The 18,514-nt window shown below is 40.3% G+C and overlaps 1 protein-coding gene across 2 annotated transcripts; it reads right to left on the reverse strand.

The window, feature by feature from the left end:
• Positions 1–295: 295 nt before the first annotated feature.
• Kcna4 (potassium voltage-gated channel subfamily A member 4) lies at positions 296–16,332 on the reverse strand. Of its 2 annotated transcripts, none has more exons than XM_020187015.2 (2): positions 15,912–16,332; positions 296–12,862 (listed from the first exon to the last, which is right to left on the reverse strand). In XM_020187015.2, the coding sequence occupies exon 2, from the start codon at positions 12,081–12,083 to the stop codon at positions 10,119–10,121; it is 1,965 nt and encodes a 654-aa protein (XP_020042604.1). In that variant the 5' UTR covers positions 12,084–12,862; positions 15,912–16,332; the 3' UTR covers positions 296–10,118. The 2 variants fall into 2 exon arrangements, with proteins under 2 accessions (XP_020042604.1, XP_073899431.1); XM_074043330.1 differs by lacking the exon at positions 15,912–16,332 and adding an exon at positions 15,552–15,823.
• Positions 16,333–18,514: the final 2,182 nt, after the last annotated feature.

The raw sequence follows: 18,514 nt of genomic DNA on the forward strand, positions 1-18,514 counted from the left end.
CCTTCCTATACACCTTCCTTCCTCTCTCGCTCTCTAGTTTAATAATAAAAGAAATGCAAATTCTGTAGATTAAAAGGAACAATTATTTTCTATATACAATCACTTCTGCCATGAGAAAACAATGACTACTGTCATCACTTGGGCAAAAATCATTAAAAAGAAAGTGGCACGTGGGATTTACAACTGTACTTTGGATAGAAGCTATTACAGAAAATAAAGCACATTTTGGAAACCAAGATAGAGTTTATAACCAAGATAGAGTTTATAACCAAGATAGAGCTTAAACAGAGTTTAAGCACAATATCCTGACAATTCACTCTCTTAGGAGAAACTAGACCTAGTTACCTATATCATTTTTGAGAGGAGAAGAAAGCAATAATAATAATACACAAGAATCCTGCTTTTTAAAGGAAAGAAAAAAATGAATCTTGCCATATCTCAAACATCTTTCTTCCTGAACTGTGATTTTTTGAAGAGTTAGTACATCTAGAGATTAGATGCCTGGCACAGCACAGACACCTAGCCTAAGCTTAACAAACATCTGTTGAAAGAATAATTGATGTAGGAAAAGAAGTTTGTACAGTCTTTTTGTTTTAATTTTTAACTCTGTGTAAGGAACCAATAAACAGTGCATGAATAAAATTTGCCCATTTGAAAACATAATATAGTCTTACAAATCTGCAAATCGTCATAATAAAACACTTAATTGTTTTTGAATTTTAAGCCCTCCAGTCAGGGTTGAAGTCAGTCACAAAGGTACCAACCTAAAAATAGACTCTCTGTTGAGTGAGAGGACTGTAGCTTGCCTGCTCTGTCAGCTCCTCATGCTAACCATGAATGGAAAACTCAGGTAATGTCTCATTGTTTGTAGATACTTCCCCTTAAGCAAATAAATGTAACAGCCCAGCTTCACAAGCTAAGCAATATGGGAGAGGCATTTTAAAAGTTGGCAAATCAACCACTTTGCCTAGGAATTGAAATGAGGATGCTATATAAAAAAAACAACATGTTTATAAGTCAAACAATAGCCAAACTGCCCTTAATTTTCTTGATTCAAGTCCTATTAACAACAGTTGCATCTGAGCAGATTTTTGCTATTATGTGCCCAGGTCATTCCACACTGGGGTGTTTCTACACAGCAATAAAGCATCTGCATGAAAAATGGGGGGAAGGGGGAACAACTAATCATACAGCTGTTTTTAAAATGCCAAATGGTCAGTAGTAATAAGGCAGAAAATAGCAAGCATAATAAGGGAACAGAGCAGACTTATATTGCAGGTGACTGTAGAAGCTGACATGACCTGATTTGCAAAATAGCAAGACGTCTACTTGAATCACACAAAAAAGCTCTCCCTGAGAAATTTGTGAACAGAAGACAGCAAAAGCCTCACTGATCTGGGTTTTTGTTGAAGTAAAGCTGAGTGATGTGAGGAGGGGTGCTGGGAAGGTGAGGGAGCCAAGCACTTTACATGTCTATCTCTGAAGTTTAAAAAAAAAAGGAAGAAAGAAAAGAAAAAAATTTAATAACTGTGAAAAAAACCAAAAAGGATATCTGCACACTTTGGTCTAAACTGTTATTAGAATCTTCTATTTCTGCTTATTACCAAATCCTTTCAGGGGTACAACCAAATTTTTAAAAGTCAGGAGACTTTTTTAAAATCCCTTGCAAAAGTTATAACACAACTACAGTTTTTCATAACTAAAATAAGGAAAAATGCTTCCAGCATGCAATTTTCAGTGTGTTTTAGTATTGAAGGCAGGACATACCTGCCTGCTCTAACAATGGCAATATGGACATTCACAAAACAAACAGTGATTCCTGAACAGAAGTGCGCCCATCCAAAGATTCTACGCAATCCCTTGAGAAAGTAAAAATAGTCTAGTGTCAAAAGATGATTCACACCTTGCGATACTGCATGTTGCTTCATGTTTATGTATCTAATCTAGCCCTTTGTTTCTCCACTGTCCCTCACATTGCCTGGAAGCCTGTGAAGCACGTGGATTCTAGTAGTGAAATGGCACCTCTTCTCTCTGTGGATGAGAAGCGTCTTCACAACACTAAATCAGCAAGGGGCAGATGACATCAGAGTTCTAATTAGGTTGCACAAATCTTATGATTTCTTCATTCCTCGACTGTATGCAAGTAATAACCAAGAACACATCATGCTCTTCTGTGACATTCATCCCCAGAGCTTCTATTGTTTGCTTATTCTGTCTTAGTTTTAATGTAACACCATGCTGTCATTCTACATTAGAATAAAAAGGTGAATTCTCCCTCTTTGAAATACAACTGCCCAAATAAGTATTCTCTTAAAGATGGGAGAGTCCCTTACTCAGAAAGGGAAAGTGAGCTTTATCCTTAATAAGATATAGAGCTTTAATTCTCAGCAGTTAGTTGTGTGCACTCGAAGACAAAAGCAAAGAGAAATGGGACACTGTGACATCTACAAACACTACTCTAAGTGATGAATTCACTTTTCTGGATATTCTGGGTTAACAAAAATTTATAGGTAGCGCTATCAAAGGTACCAGTTTTTAGACTTATCTAGCCATTTTCACCATCAAATTAATGACTTCATTGAGGTGTAATTCCTTGCTTCCCCCCACAACTCGCTCCCACCTTGCCCATCACCCAAACAGCTCTCATCCTGAATCCTGCTTCTACCCTGTTGCTCCTCCAGGAGTAATGTGTTTGCTAACTTCTCATTGGCTGGATCAATTTTGGAAGAAACAGGTTAAGAGCTCTGAGAATACTCTAGAAGCTTAGAAAAAAAACCTATTCCTAATATTCCTGCCTTGTCATGAAAATTCTGATATGGTATAGTCATTTCCCCATGTTGTATTTTGTACTTATAGCTTCTAAGCTGATCTACAGCAAATGTTGCAAAAAAGACTGTTGAATAATCTCATCATCCACTAATCAACTCATAGCCAGGCCTTTTACTTGGTTTGCTAGAAGACAAAGTTTTTATATGAAATCCACCAATTTAAATATAATGTGGAAAAGTCAAGAAAAAAATGGAAGAAAAAACAAAGATATTCCATTATCCTCTTAAGAAACCTGATAAATCATTATTTATAGAGTAAATCTCTCCTCCAAATAAATAGCTCTAGATACAGATCGCAATCTCCTATTAATGTCTTCAAACATTTAGCTAGAGATAGACATAAAGTTAATAAGATAGGTAATGCTTAGAATCTCTAACTGCTTTTATCAAAATTCATTTTAATATTAGGCAAATCATCCTAAAATTAAAATCTACCCCCAATAGTAATGCCAACAATGACCCCAGGCAGCAATAGCAAGTAAATAAATAAATACAAAGCCTAATACATTTCCTAGAGATTCTATCAGCTCTTGATAGATTTCAGTCCAATGAGAGCTTCATTAATTATTTCCTACTCTGTCTGATAGCACATGAAAGCCTCACTTGGATCATGATCCCCAGCAATTGAGAAGGAAAAAAAAGACTTGCTCAGGTGCTATCAACACCATTAGTGTTCTCTGGGGAAATCATCAACCTATTCAAGTAAAAGTGTATTCTGTTATAAATAGAATAACACACATCCTCCATGTTAACTAACATGGCCCTTATCATCGGGAAGGTTCAGACAAAATCTCTCTGTAAAAGACTTGGCCTTCTCCAACTATTTTATGGCTTTTTATATGAATGTCCTCAGGGGCTGAGAGCTATTGGAACATGTTCCAAAAACAATACTCTAAGACTTTCAATGCTATAATTAAACCCAAGACAATTGAGGAAGTAACATCAAACAATAGCACCAAGAAAAATCCAGTGATAATGGCTTTAGGTAAGTCTTTTTTCTAGAGAACATAAAGTAGATCTATGCATCATATGGTTCAGTTTCCTTTCTGTACGCATCCTTCACATAATCGGAATAATGTACATAAAAATAAAATAAAATAAGCTTTTGCAATGTCCCAGAAAGCATAAAAATTGACCCTTCCTCTTAAGACTGAAACTACATTCCCTTTCCCATAGAACACTTTAGAGATTAGGCCTAATTCCAGTATAATTATATGTCACAAAAGTCCAAACTAGAGTGTGCAGATTTTTCAGTCTTCAAGTATCACAATTTCTCCAAAACATATACACTTTTAGTGGGAATTCTAAACTTTCACTTCACTTCAAGCTGACTATTTCAATACCACACCCTATTCATTTAGCTTATATGTCTTCAGTCAGAATAAAGGCAGAATAAATGCATAATATATATGAACATACGGATATATTTGGATATTTCTTTTGAAACAATTATAATTATTTGACCCAGCACTGACACAGCTTTAATTGATATCGGCAGGGTTTATTTGCTTAACTGCTTTGACTGATGTTAGAGGTGACTAACCCTCAATAGCCAACAGTTTAAGAAGCTATGGATAAAAATGGCCTCATTCTCTAAGACTTTGAAAATACATTCTTTACGTACAGAATTGTGAGACAACAATCCAAGTGCATTTCTACATAATACCAATAACTGGAAAAAACAACCTATTGTAATCAGTCTATAATTAGTTATTATTAATTATTACCATTAAGACTACTGTGAAGATAGGTTGGCATTTCTGCCATTTTCACACAAAATGTTAACTTGTGTATATTTGTTCAGCTACCTCCCTCACAACAGTCACCTCTTAGTTATCTTTGCTAATGGTGAGGAGCCCCGAGAAGGGCTAGCCCTGAATTCTCTGTATTTAATTCTGATGAATTTGCATATTGACCCAACAGATTTAGTTTCCCAATTAGGTTTGCTTGGCTCTCTAGTTTTGGTGGTTTGTTTCTTTTTACTACTTTTTTTTTGAGACAAAGTCTCATTATGTATCCTAAACTGGTATTAATCTTGCAGTTCTCAAGCTCAGCTTCCCAGTGCTGAGATTACAGGTGTGTACCACTCCCCCCAGCACTTTGTACTATATTAATTTATAAGTTTTATGATTTTTCATTTTTTATACCAGCTATTTAATAGGAGACCATGGGTTATGAGTCTGAGTAAAGCCATCCTCAGAAGACAAACCAGCTATGTATAATCTCCAAAATAGATCATTCAGAGGTCAGGAAGGAAGAATTGACGGTGGATCAACTAGCAAAATTATTTAGCTGCTGGTACCCTCGACACAAATTCTCCTTCTGAGATACCAATGACAACAAGTGGAGTAAAAACTAAAGTTTAGGTCAGCAAACAGTGACCAACGAATTGAAGAATATGTTTTCCAAGAGAGTGACAAGACTCCATATTTTAGTGCATGACTTACCTTCAAAGCAACAAACTCACGCCTAAGGGTTAATTTATTTACCACAAATGAAGTGACCATATTTTCTGAACCTCAAATTAGACCATATGGCCTGATATGTATTAGCATACTTTTATGAAGAAGATACTGTGAGAAATTGGGACTGCTATGGTAACAGAAAACCAAGCCAGAAATAAAACTCATATCACAGTCCTAATCTTAATTTACTTTTCAGAAGTACATATTCCCATCCACTGCAAAAATAGCTCTGATTCCTTCAATCTCACACATAAATGACTCCATTAGCCTTCTTTCAAATAGGAAAACTGATCCCGTTACTAGAAAGTAGAATTGTGGTCTAATCTGCAGTGGTTACATTAGTCTGGAAAATTCTGTGCTTAAAATCAAGTTTCTTTTCAGGCAGGAAAACCAAGAGGTACCTTTTGTCCACATCAAATGTTCCTTGCAGAATTCAGAATGACTTTTGGGTCAAGAAGATTTCCTGGAAGAGGCCCTTTTGTCACTGAATGACAACCCGTAATCATTCTAAACTGTATCAATAAAAAAAAAAAAAAATAAAGAGGGGTGTTACAGTCTGCATCGTGCACATAAGCACATCACCACAGGTTCACTACAAAATGTAAACCAAATCTAGGTGTCTCTCCTACTCTACCTAGTAATCACTGCAATGTTAGTGTTGTAGACACATCAAAGCCCTAAGAATTAAGACAATACCATATCAGATTCAGTTGGAAGGTGAGGTGCTACTGTTAGTATGCCAATGACAATAAAAATAATTTTCCATTGGTTAATGTTGATTTTTTTTTAAAAATGGAAAATATGTTAACTCAGAGTATTTTCTTTAGGTATATCTTATTTAAATATGGGGTTCTGTTTTGATACATGCTTAATGAGAAGATTTTTCACAAAGCTTTAGTGATCCTGTTTAAAACAAGTTTGACAAGGACTTCAGCAGCACTTGGAAAATGCTACTTGTGTCTAAGCATAAAATAAGTTCTCAGGCATGGGTTAGATCCTCTGTTTACTGACAAGGCTGTACTACACAGATCAAGAAATCAAAATGTTTACTTACCAATATTAGCATACGTATTCAACTGGATGCAAAGGAGTTATTTTTCATTAAGTGAATCCCTTCCCTTTAGTTGTTAGAATAAAAAGCTTCAAAGTATATTTTATTCATTCAGCTTAGTTTTCATTCTACAAATCTCAAACTCCTGGTCTTGCAGTTAACCTAAACAATGATTAAAACTATCATGCTCTTTGTACTTAATTAAAAAGTCCAAGCTGTCAGACTTGAGGGATACTTATGAAATCTCAAACTCATCTAATGCTTCCTTCAATCCCACAGTAGAATTTTGGAACTAAAAGGGACCAAATAGCCCAATATTCTCATTTTACACTTACAAATAAAAGAAGAAAGAAACTTTAAAAAAAAAATCTCTGAGAATCAAGATGAAAGGATTTGCCCATGGTTAACAAACCAGCTCTCTTGATTCCTTGGACCAGCTGTCATTCCTTTGGCACCGACTAGCTCTCTTTCACAGAAATCAAGAGGAATATTTATTCCTTGCCTCTTCCTCATAACTGTTAGACATAACTATTTCCTTTTAAGCTTTTGCGAGAGAGAACAACGCATCCACCCTTGAAAAGATTCTGATTAGGATGACCCTCAAACATTGTGCTGTGGGTAACCTTTATTATCATCTGAAAAGCAACTAAAAGATCCCAGATCCTGTGAATTCTGATCTCTAAATGGGGTCACTTCTTTTAATCTTACAACCAAACATGTATGATACCCTCTAAGAAGACACAGTTTCCTAAATCAATTACACAGAGCCCCTGGAAGCATTTTCCTCAGTATAAAAATTTCACAAATGGTTCTAAAGCACTTTGCCTAGCATCCACTTGGAAAAACGCTGTAAATTCACAGCTGCACTGAACACTCTGCCTTCGCACGTTCTCTGTAAAAGAAGTGCTCCACACAGAAAGGCCCCTAAACGAGTCTGAAAGACTTAAATGCTTTCTTCTCGGTATAAAATCGAGATTCAGACACCCTAAAGTAAATGTATTTTGTAGGGGGGGAAAAAAAGAGACTTTTAGTGACAACCAAATAATATTTGGTTTGAAAGCCTCTGACTGTCACTTCTGACCTTCTTACCCTAAAAATACCATATGACATAAAGGCAAGTCTCAGGATTACCAAATGAGTATATTTCTTCAATTCTCAGAATTATCAGTATAATAAGCATCATCAAATAAATTTAACTTTTCTGAGTTAAAAAAGAAATGTCATAGGAACAATGAAATTCAGTACACTTTCCCTTCTTAGCATAGCCAAATCATTGCTGTTGCTCTTACAGAAGGTTAATAAACATCCTATTCTACAGCCCTTAAAATATTTTAAGATATAACTGGACCTACTTGGAGATAAAAAGCACAGTTCCCTGTCTACAGTTATCTTTTTAGGCCATGTCTTCCTCCAAAAAAGAAACTCCAGTAATTAGTTAGTCAATGATTGACTATATTGTGTTTGTAAATCAACTTATTGTAAGGACACCAACATTAAAGAAACAACCCATGATTTTTAGGGTATCCCAACAACATAAATGAAACTCATGAATTCTAAATCCCTTTTTCTCTGAAGAGAAAGATTAAATAATTTAGATACAGCATCAGGCATTTTCGTGGAACTCACACTCTAGAATTTGTCTGTTTTCACTTGCTTTTCATAATTCTATGATGGAACACGCTTGTGTGTCCTCTTCATTACTAACGAGGAAATTTAGGTGCAGAAATACAAAGTGACTTTTCCAAAGAAATGGTGACCAACCCAAATGGCCTTATCCCTAGTCAAATGCTTTTTATATTTTTGCTTCAAATCCAACATGTATTAAAAATGTCATCTATGAAGTCTTAATCATAAGAGGGCATTTCCTTGTTTTGTCACTCTCTGTTGTGCATTATTGATCTTTGGTTTTCACATTCAATCAACTTGCTTGCTTTACTTTCTCCAAATGTTGTTCTAGAAAGTGTTTCCATACAAGTGATGGGGAAAGGGCAGGGAGAAGGGTGTAGATTCACTTTTAGCCTTAACATTGGATTCACTTCACTTTGAATTTCAAATACCATTAAAAGAGAAGTTAAGATTTATGAAAGGATTTCTGGGGCTAAGGAAGCTTGAGAAAAGCAATTCCAGGTTTTTCTTTCTTTCTTTTTTTTTTTTAGTTCACAGTTGTCATTATGTGCTGAGATAGTCTACATGGTATGTTTTTTTTTTCCCTCAAACCTCAGGACAACCATTTTATAAAGAATGGAGGTTTGAGGGAAAAAACATGGGAGGGTAAGGCTTCTTATGTATGTATTCTGAGTTTTCTAAACACATCTCCTTATGCTCTACCAGTACGAGGCCAATCACTAGTTGTTACCTAACATTCTAAACACCTTGTTGTGAGTTAAATGCAATTACAGGTGTCATAAAATCCTTTAATGAAAATAATAATGATAGTGATAATGAAACTAAATATTTTGACCCAATTCTTCCTTGCATTAATTGTAGCAAATAGAATGCTAAACTCTGAGGTGAATTCCCACATTTTGCTCTTCTGTAACTGCACAAAGAAATGAACTTAATAAATCTAGCATTTCTGTTGTACGTTTAATAGAAAGATCTGAAGCCATAATCACTATAGCTGCTGGGCATCTTATTTCTTCAAGAATTCTTTCAGTGCATGCATTAACTTTGGTTAAATTATTCTGGATTTAAAAGGCAGAAGAATATTTAAAATACTATGGTTTCTGAAGCATCATTGTAACAGACCAATTTGAAAAGATTCAGTTGCTGAATTTTACTTCATAGTCCCGTTGCAGATCAGTTATTTAAATTTTAGGAGAGAATGTTCTGTTATATGTGTGGTCATTTAGTCTGACATAACAAAAAGAAGAGAACAAGAAAGTAAGACTAAGAAATCATTCTTCCAATGATTGTCATTGAACTGATATATTAGTAAACATTCACAGTATGAAGACTCTCTCCATCTTCAGCATATAAATTAGTGCAAAGGCAAAAAAAAAAAAATTCCAGTCCTGTTACCTGTGAAGAAAACTTGTTACATTTTCTGCAATTTCATTTCTTTCAGAATGTTAGGCATCTGCTGTCATCTCTTCCCAAAATTAATAATAAAATATAATCAATTTCTAAAGGCCCCTGCAGCCTTTTTAAAAGTTAATTTCCAGTTAAAAATAAACTTTAATTAAATCCAAGATAAAATTGTGGCCTATATTCTAGTAAATAATTTACTTTCTCTTTTTTCTACATAATAATTCTTACAATTAAAAAAAACTACAGAATTCAAAGACACAGGAAATGATATTAAAGCACTGATAAATGACTGCTCAAACTCATTAATTCTTACATAGTAAATACTTCAAAATGCCAACTTTTCCCATCACTTCACAATTACCAACGATGTTGACAATTTACTTACACATACACACGTGCACACACACTCACATCACCCACACACACACACACTCTCTCTCTCTCTCTCTCCATGGAACCATCTTTACTATTAACATCATTTCCAGTTAATGTGCAAAATTCTTGCATTCTAATAAAAAATATAAAGATAGATTTGCTCCTATTTAAGCCTCCCTCTTCTCCAAGATGTATCATTTTCTTGATATGTAATACAAGTTTAGTAACAATTATGCCACGTATTACCAGTAAACAGCGTACTACTGTATGCATTGGAATTGTTTGCATATTTCATTTTCATAACTGCACTCTCTATGCATAAATATATTTGGAGATACTGGGGGGGCAGTGACGGGTGGAGAAAGTGATTCACACATCAGTCTCCACAGCCTTTGCATTAGAACAGTTGTTTTTATCTGTCTCACTGTCATCTCCCTTTCCCTGACACTTCTCTTCCTTTGCACATAGAGATTCCTTAACTCCTTCTTCCATCTCTAGATACTCTGACTTGTCCCCCAGGGAAGAAGAAGTAGAGCTCCGAAATTTCTTGAGCAAATTAGAAGGGAGATACGGGCAACTGACTGCATTTTGTGTCAGCTGCGTCTGTTCCTCATTTTCTGTCTCTCTGTGGTAGAAATAGTTAAAGTTAGAGACAATCACTGGCACTGGCAAAGCAATAGTTAAGACACCCGCAATGGCACACAGTGACCCCACAATCTTGCCCCCTACTGTGATGGGCTTCATGTCCCCATAACCCACAGTTGTCATGGTTACCACAGCCCACCAAAATGCATCTGGGATGCTTTGGAAATGGGTAGTGGGTTCATCCGCCTCTGCGAAATACACAGCACTGGAAAAGAGGATGACCCCGATGAAGAGGAAGAAGATGAGAAGGCCCAGTTCCCGCATGCTGGCTCTGAGGGTGTGACCCAGGATCTGCAGGCCTTTGGAGTGTCTGGAGAGTTTGAATATTCGGAATACTCGGACCAGACGAATGATCCTGAGGATGGCAAAAGACATGGCCTGCTGCTGCTGGCCATTCCCACCCCCCTGCTGCTGGGCCAGATCAGTGCCCAGGGTGATGAAGTAAGGCAAAATGGAGACGATGTCAATGATATTCATGATATTTTTGAAGAATAGTGCTTGGCTGGGACACGCAAAGCAGCGAACCACAAACTCAAAGGAAAACCACACAATACAGACTGTCTCCACAATGAAGAAGGGGTCGTTGAATATTGTATGTCCTGAGTTCTCCAGGTGGGGTGTCGAGGTGTCATTCAGCAATCCACTGTGCCCACCAGCACTCAGCGCCATGACAAGGTCTCTGTCATCTCTAAACTCAGGCAAGGTTTCTAGGCAAAAGATGACAATGGAGATTAAGATGACCAGGACAGACACGATAGCTATGCCCCTTGCAGGACTGGAGCTCTCTGGATATTCAAAGAGAAGCCAAATCTGCTTTTTAAATTCATTTTCTGGCAAGGCCCTATCCTCTTCTTCTCTCACAAAGCCTTCATCCTCCCGGAATTTGAGCAGGGCCTCCTCTCCCAACTGATAGAATTTCACCTCTTCGGTGAAGATGTCAAAGGGGACATTGACTGGCCTCTTCAGGCGGCCTCCTGACTGGTAATAATACAAGATGGCGTCAAAGCTAGGTCGGTTCCTGTCAAAAAAATACTCATTGCGCAAAGGGTCAAAATACTGCGTCCTCTTCTCCGGGTCCCCCAACAAAGTCTCTGGAAATTGGGCCAGAGTCTTCATCTGGGTCTCAAAGCGTAGGCCAGACACGTTTATTACCACACGTTCACAACAGTCACTGTAGCGAACTGAACTATAGCCACCACCACCCCCATCATCCTGAGGCAGCAGGTCTGTGTAAGAACACTCATCACCGTGGTCATCTTCACTATAGTAAAACCTTCCATCTTCTTCCTCCTCCTCTTCCTCCTCTTCATCTTCCTCTTCCTCACTCAGCTCCCTCAGGATCTTCTCCTCAGAGCCACTGGGCATCAGGTCTGAGCAATGAGGAAAGCTGCTCTGCCGGTGGTGAACTTTCTTCTTCTCAGGCCGCTGTCTCCTCCTCCTCCGACTACCCCGGCTACTCTGAGGGTCATGGGATGTGCAGGCCCCTCGTGTCTGGTGGTGGTGGTGGGAGCCCCCACCAGAACCCCCACTGCCTTCAACAGCAGCAGTGGCAGCTGCAACAGCAGCAGCTGCAGCTGCCCTGGAGTGAGCAAGCCTCTCCCGCTCTCGGGCCCGGGCCTGGGCTGCATAACCATAAGGCATGTGACTGTTGCACCCTGAGCTCTCTGCACTCACCATCGCAACCTCCATGGTGGTGGATTTTGGAAATGGCTGGATCCAGTTGTAGAAGAAGAAAGAAAAATAGGGCAGCTTCTTTTCTCACCAAATTAAGGTAAGTTTGGAACCCTTAAGCAGATTGCTTGGAAGACTAAGGATATTTTCAGTCCAACTTTGCATTTTCTGTTTTTAAATCAGCACACCCCATGCTCTCTCTTCTCAGAGATTTAACATTGCTCTCCAGAGCTTAGCTAGTCAAGATAAACAGCCTAATGCTCCTCAACCCTAAGTTAGAAAATATTGGGGTCTCCCAAACACCTATGTTTCGGGGGTAGATGTTCAAATCTGGAAGTATTTTGGGGATGTGGTCAGTGATGATGGTGCAAGACTCAAAGGCAGCAAGAATCTGACAGCCATAAGTTGTGCCTAGAAAATGAAATATATTTTTCTGCCATGGAAATTGTCCAAATCCCAGTCCATCAAATTTAAATGAAATTAAAATAAGTCTTTAGTCTTAACACTTGCCTTCTAGTGAAGACTTGACCCATGTTAAGGTGTGGCTTACAGCATGTCCAGCCATTGCTGCTCAAAGTCTATCAGGATATAATTCTCTAGGCTCTCCCTGGAAGTTTATCAAAGGTTTCCTGGACCCAAAGGCAATGCCAAGCTGTAGATAGAGGCAAAGACCTTGGGAGGTACAGAAGGTGCAAGATGAGGTGTCAGCAGTGGCAAACCCAGCTCTGAGGTCTCCATAGAAATCAAGGAAATGTAGAGCATCCTTCGGTTAAAATCATGCAGAAGAAGCACTTCACCTGAAAAAGGGTGGAAAACAAGCATAGGAGAAAAATAAAAAGAAGAATCAAATCATAAAGAGCAATCTGAGCATTTTACTTCACATACACTTCCTTATCTTGTCCTCAGACCAATCGTATAATATGTATCAAGAGACCATAAATTTTCAAGAGGATGGGGCAAGGTGTTCTTAAATCTTTCTCACTTTACTCCTTCTTCCTTCTTCTTTGGTTATTATTTCAGCACAGTCTATTTTCATGACAACTCAATTATTTTTCTTTTTTCCATTCTCAACCCACATGGTTCTTGCTTCCCTCTTCCCTTCACCAATGCCAGGTTTTAATTCTCACTGTCATTCTCTTCATTCCATAATAATTAATGCTGTTACTTTACAGCTGCTTCCATCATTCATTTATCTTAAGGCATTCTTTTTTAAATTTCCACTCATAAAATGTTTCTGAATAAAGCACCCTTCCACTTCTCTCTGTCTTGACTCAGGATTAAAGAAGTCAGAAAAAATATAGTTTTCTTCAGTACACACTCCACTACTTGAATGAATTTTGATCCCCTCATTTACGAAGTGTAGATAATGCAATACAACCTCCTCCATCCCACCTCTGTAAGGATTAATGAGGTAATGAGATAACAGGTATTGATAGAGAGGCACACTCCCTTGCACATAATGAATGGCAATAAACATGGCAGTTGTGAATAACATGACAGTAACCTATGCATTTATTGTCTATCTTCCCATTCCCAAATGTTTAAGACCCATGCCACCGTATGGAATAGTAGATGGGATGTGAGGACATACAGGACATTTTGAGGTTCACCATACCTGTATTAAGGTGGCATTCCCTTACTCCCCGACCATGTCCCTGATGTTTTCCCTTCTCCAGATTCCTGAACAAGCCCTAACACCCACAGCCTACAAGCTAATCCCAGTTTTCACACCTCTAATAGTCATCCTTTCTTCTTGAAGTTCCTCCAAGTTCACCTTAATGATTCCTGCAGCACTTTTCTAAAAGAACTAGCTCTTTATCTTTTAAATCTCACTTTTGCAGACTTTGTTCTTAGCCTATCAAACTTTACTCCCTAGTAATTTAATCCACTTCTCCCATTCCCAAATTTACCCCACCTCCCCACCTTATTTCCAATCTCCCACTTCCTGATCACATGTTCCTTGCAGTTCCAATCTGTCCCCATTATCACCTGCTATTCCTGGCACTTCTTGGTCAGCTCACTCAAGTCCAGCAAATTCATCTCCTCAGTCAGGCCCTGTAAAGCCTCCTACCCTAATCTCCTGTCTCTTCTTCTTCCATTCCGTCTGTCCAACAGGACTTCTAAGAATGCAGAAAGTGACCCAGAGAATTGGAAAAGATGATGACAGTAAGAATTCAGGCATCCACCAACTTCTATTACTGAAAGTACTTGGGAAGCATAAGAGAAATGGCTTTCTGAAGCCATTAACAGGATTCAGCTCTTGACCACCTGCTGCTACTTGCTGATCAGGTCAGTTTGGCAACCTAAATACACTCACATTTTATAAAGTAACAAGCAGGGAAGTGGCAGAGGATTTCTCAATCATAACCATTCTCCCAGGGCAAAAGGGGAGCTTATTTGAGACACAAAATTCAGATAACATGCTTCTGAAGGTATCTTCTGTGACATCCCCTTCCTCTGCCTGACTCCTAACATCTTACACACAGAAGTGTTTACTATCTGGAGGTGTCCAAGTCCATTCTTACAAAAGTGCTCTAGGGTTACAATCATTGTGGAGCAACCTCCTTTAAAGACCTGCACAGCCCAAATAGGTTGAGAGTTTGCTCAGTTTCCTTCCCAACTCCTTCAAACAGTTTTAATACACCATTTAAATGAATTCTTGGTGTAACTGAAGTGCCTATATATTTGTACACTACTCACATCCCTCTCCCACTCAAGTGACTCCCAGGCCAAAATTAAGGATCTTCTAACTCACCATCAACTCTGCACAAGATCTTGACCTGCCTTCTTTCAGCTCTGCATCAAATAATTTATTATTCATTTATCTAGGTTTGTTTGTTTCTATTTATCTAACTCCCTCTTCTACCCTCAAAAAGCAAACTGCCTTCCATTTAAGTGGCTACCAGTTACTTCACTGTGGGAAGGAAGAAAAAAAGGAAGGAAGGAAAGAAGGAAGGAAGGAAAGAAGGAAGGAAGGAAGGAACGAAGGAACGAAGGAAGGAAGGAAGGGAAAAGATTAACAAAATCACCACCACCTCCTGTCCAAACTAGAGTGATTTAAAATCTCTCCTCCTCAAGGTATTCACAGTACAGAATCTATTGAAACTGCAGACTCTTAGGAGCCTGGGAGAGACCTTTACAGAGAACTTCCCCTTCCTCTTTAACACCATTAAAACTAACAGGATTTTGCAGACTACCCATTCCTCATGCCAGTGTTCCCAAACACCTGCCCCTCCTCCTCTCATCCCCTAACAACAAGGCTCTTTTCATCTCTGGATGCTAATTCCTGTAACTGTGTTAAGGTGGTACCTGAACCTTATTAGAGAGAGAGAAAAAGAGAGAGAGAGAGAATTAAAAATGAGAAAGGCCAACACCGTGAAAAACATACACACTTCAACGCACGCCATTTATACAGTCCCTATGGGCTGCTCAAATGCTCGGAAAATGCACGCAAATCCAAATGTTGGGAGAGGCAGCAATACAGACCCGTTCACCAGCTGTTCCCAAAGGAAAGGAGCCGGTGAGGCTGAGATGAGGCAAAATGATGCTAAATCCAAACCCCACCTCATTAGTGAACGACATTTTTAATTGCGCCCTCGCCTCCAGACCTAGGTTCCCGCTCGGGCACATTAAGCAGGGCGCACTCACCCCATCCCAGGGGTTGGCTCCCCGGAGCGCCGCGTAGCATCTGCATCTCCCTTCTCCCACCTCCTGGTTTATTTTTAACCGCCTTCCATTCATGCCCTTCTGTCACATTCTCGATATTATTTAGCCCTCAAATGTCCACAGTTTGTTAACAGCCAAAAGAGAAGGGTGGAGGAAAGACAAGAAAGGTATCATACTTACTGTTCCCAGTAGGGGCGAAAAATAAAAATAGAGAAAATTCCCCGCCGGTTTGTTTTTTCCCCACTCTAGCTACAACAGCTGGAGGAGGGGAAGAATGATGGGGGGTGGGGGGTCGCTCCGGTTTGGCAGGTGGAATTTCCAAAATATTCACGGAACAAGTTCTATTGCCTGGCCAGGGGGGCTCAGAGTCTTCCTTTCAGGAGCCTGGGGGTGGGGATCGGGGCTGCCCCCAAGGAAGACCCTAAGACTCCTGGCTCCTGTGGAGTTCAGCACAGCAGGGCTGGACTGGAAAAGGAAGTCAAGGTTCCCCAGAAAAGACACAAAATCCTAGACAGCAGCGATCACTTGTTAGCTTGAATTCCTCCAATATCCGTCCTCTCTCTGGAGCTGGCTGCAGAGGCAGCACACGCCTCCCCTGGCCGCGAACGCGCGCCGGGCGGGGGCGGGGCCAGGGCCGTGCCGAGGGTGTGGCGTTCAAGGCCGTCGCCAGGGGCGCCTCCCCGCACCGCAGGGCTGGCACAGTCACGACGCCGCAACTGCCCGCACTCCCCCCACCCCGGCCCAGCCCCCGACTCCTGGGCTTCTGTCGCCCCCAGAGGCAAGAAGCAGATCTGGATTGGGGAGGTGTCCCCATAGGCGCTGGAGTGGGAGACCCGACGGCAGCGCAAGTGCCCTAGACAGACTGGGAGGCTGCCGTGACCGGAGGTGTAGTCCCGGAGATTGGGTGCCTTGCGATGTCTTCTTTACCTGACCTACTTTCTGTACATTTCCCCCGAGAGCCCCCTTTCTCCTGTCTACCATAGAGAATTTGTGGGGTTCGGGACTTGGGTGCATCTCTTGCTACATCGCTGGAGCCAGCGAGCGCGACCCATCCCTCGCCCAGTCTCAGCTTTGCTTGCATGCGGGAGTCTGGCGACCTCAGCTGCGAGGTCCCGTCTCCAGGTCGCGAAGGAGACCTACGTTAAGTATGCATTAGTCGCGAATTGTTGAGACCAAAATCAGGCCCTGGCTAGACGCTGCGCGCAGGAGGCTGCTGTCCGAGGGGAGAGAGTTCGAGGGCTAAGAGCAGGTGGCTGAGCAGCCCGGAACCTGTTGCTGCAAAAAGAAATATGACTCACCCATAAGGTTGGCTGCCTCTAGGGAAGTCTCTACCCTATAGACGTTAAAAAAAAAAAAAGCAGAAGAAGAAGAAGAAGAAGAAAGGGAAGGGAAAGGAGAAAGAAAACGAGAGAGGAAGAAAGGAGGGAGGGAGAGAGGACTTTGGACCACCCCCTACCCCCAGGCAAGCAAGTGCGCCCCAGGCGGCAGAGTACCCATCTCCGGATGGGTGTTCACTTGTGAAATGCCTTTGAACATGGGTATAAATATTCGATTCCCACAAATCCACGGAAAGAAAGGTTAGCGGTGGGAAGAGCGAATTTACACACACACACAGCCACAAGCCAGAAGCCCGGGTGATGACCAGGTCTCTGGGCACCTTTCCCGACTCCCCTTATGCACAGACCAAGCAAGCAATGGAGGCACGCGCCCAGAACTGCTGGAGTGAATCCGACCTTGGGCTGGGTCGTTGGTGCTAGGTGGCCACTGCCAACCTCCACCTGCAGCTTTGTTCAAGGGCCCTATTAGGCCGCCTCCTTTTGTGGCGCTCAATTAATTATTAAGGGAAATATTGCGGAGTTGAATTATAGATATGCCCTGGGCTCACTCACCTAGCCTCTGTTGGCTCTGCAAACACCTGGAGGACTGCCCTTCCTTGCTGTTTCTCTCTTTAAATAATGAAAAAAAAAAAAAGAAAAAAATCCAAATTGTGATCAGTGAGAAAGAGGAAAAACAAATAAGCAAATAAAAACCTGACATGGGGCCTATTTTCCCTAACTTCTAGCTAAGGCAGCTTGAACTTTTGACATGAATAAATTTACCTGTCACATCCCCTCCACCCGTCCCCCTCCATCCATGGCTTGTCAACTGCAGGTGAAGAAACTAGGAGAATGGTACCTCTGAGCCTCTCTACAAAAGTGCTTAGTGTCAATTCATTCCCTATTACAATTTATTCCAACAAATAACGATTATATGCACCCAGGAGAAACAGCTCTGTACAGTTTCATATATACCACAAGGAGATAATTTGTGTTTCCTGTTGGCTCATCAGAAAGCTGTTTCTTGGGATGATAGAAGGCAGAGGTGAGGGCATTGGATCTTGGGACCAGTTTCCCAAAAGCAATTTGTGAGATCAATCCAGAGCAGCTATGGAATGCTTTCAGAGAGATGAAAAATGAGATTGAATAATGTACTAAAGATAACAGTTACATTGAAGCTTGGACATTTTAACTGGATCATGTTGAAACTTTATGAATTATGCTTCTGTAGGTCATCGAAGATTTGTTCCTATAATGGCCAAGAGAATTTAAAGTTTTCAGTGCCTGAAGTGCTTATAAATATCTGCATTTCTTAAGTATAAGGACTAGGTATAGCTAAAGCACAGCAAGAATGCAGCTGAGGAAAAACCACTCTTGTGAAGCATTTATCCAGATCTTACAATAAATGTTTATTGAAGACGTGATCAAAGCATGTAAGAGTCAGTGAGTGTTCAGCTAAAAACTGGC

The sequence above is a fragment of the Castor canadensis genome, chromosome 1 (genome assembly GCF_047511655.1).
Source record: "Castor canadensis chromosome 1, mCasCan1.hap1v2, whole genome shotgun sequence".
Taxonomy (NCBI): Eukaryota; Metazoa; Chordata; class Mammalia; order Rodentia; family Castoridae; genus Castor; species Castor canadensis.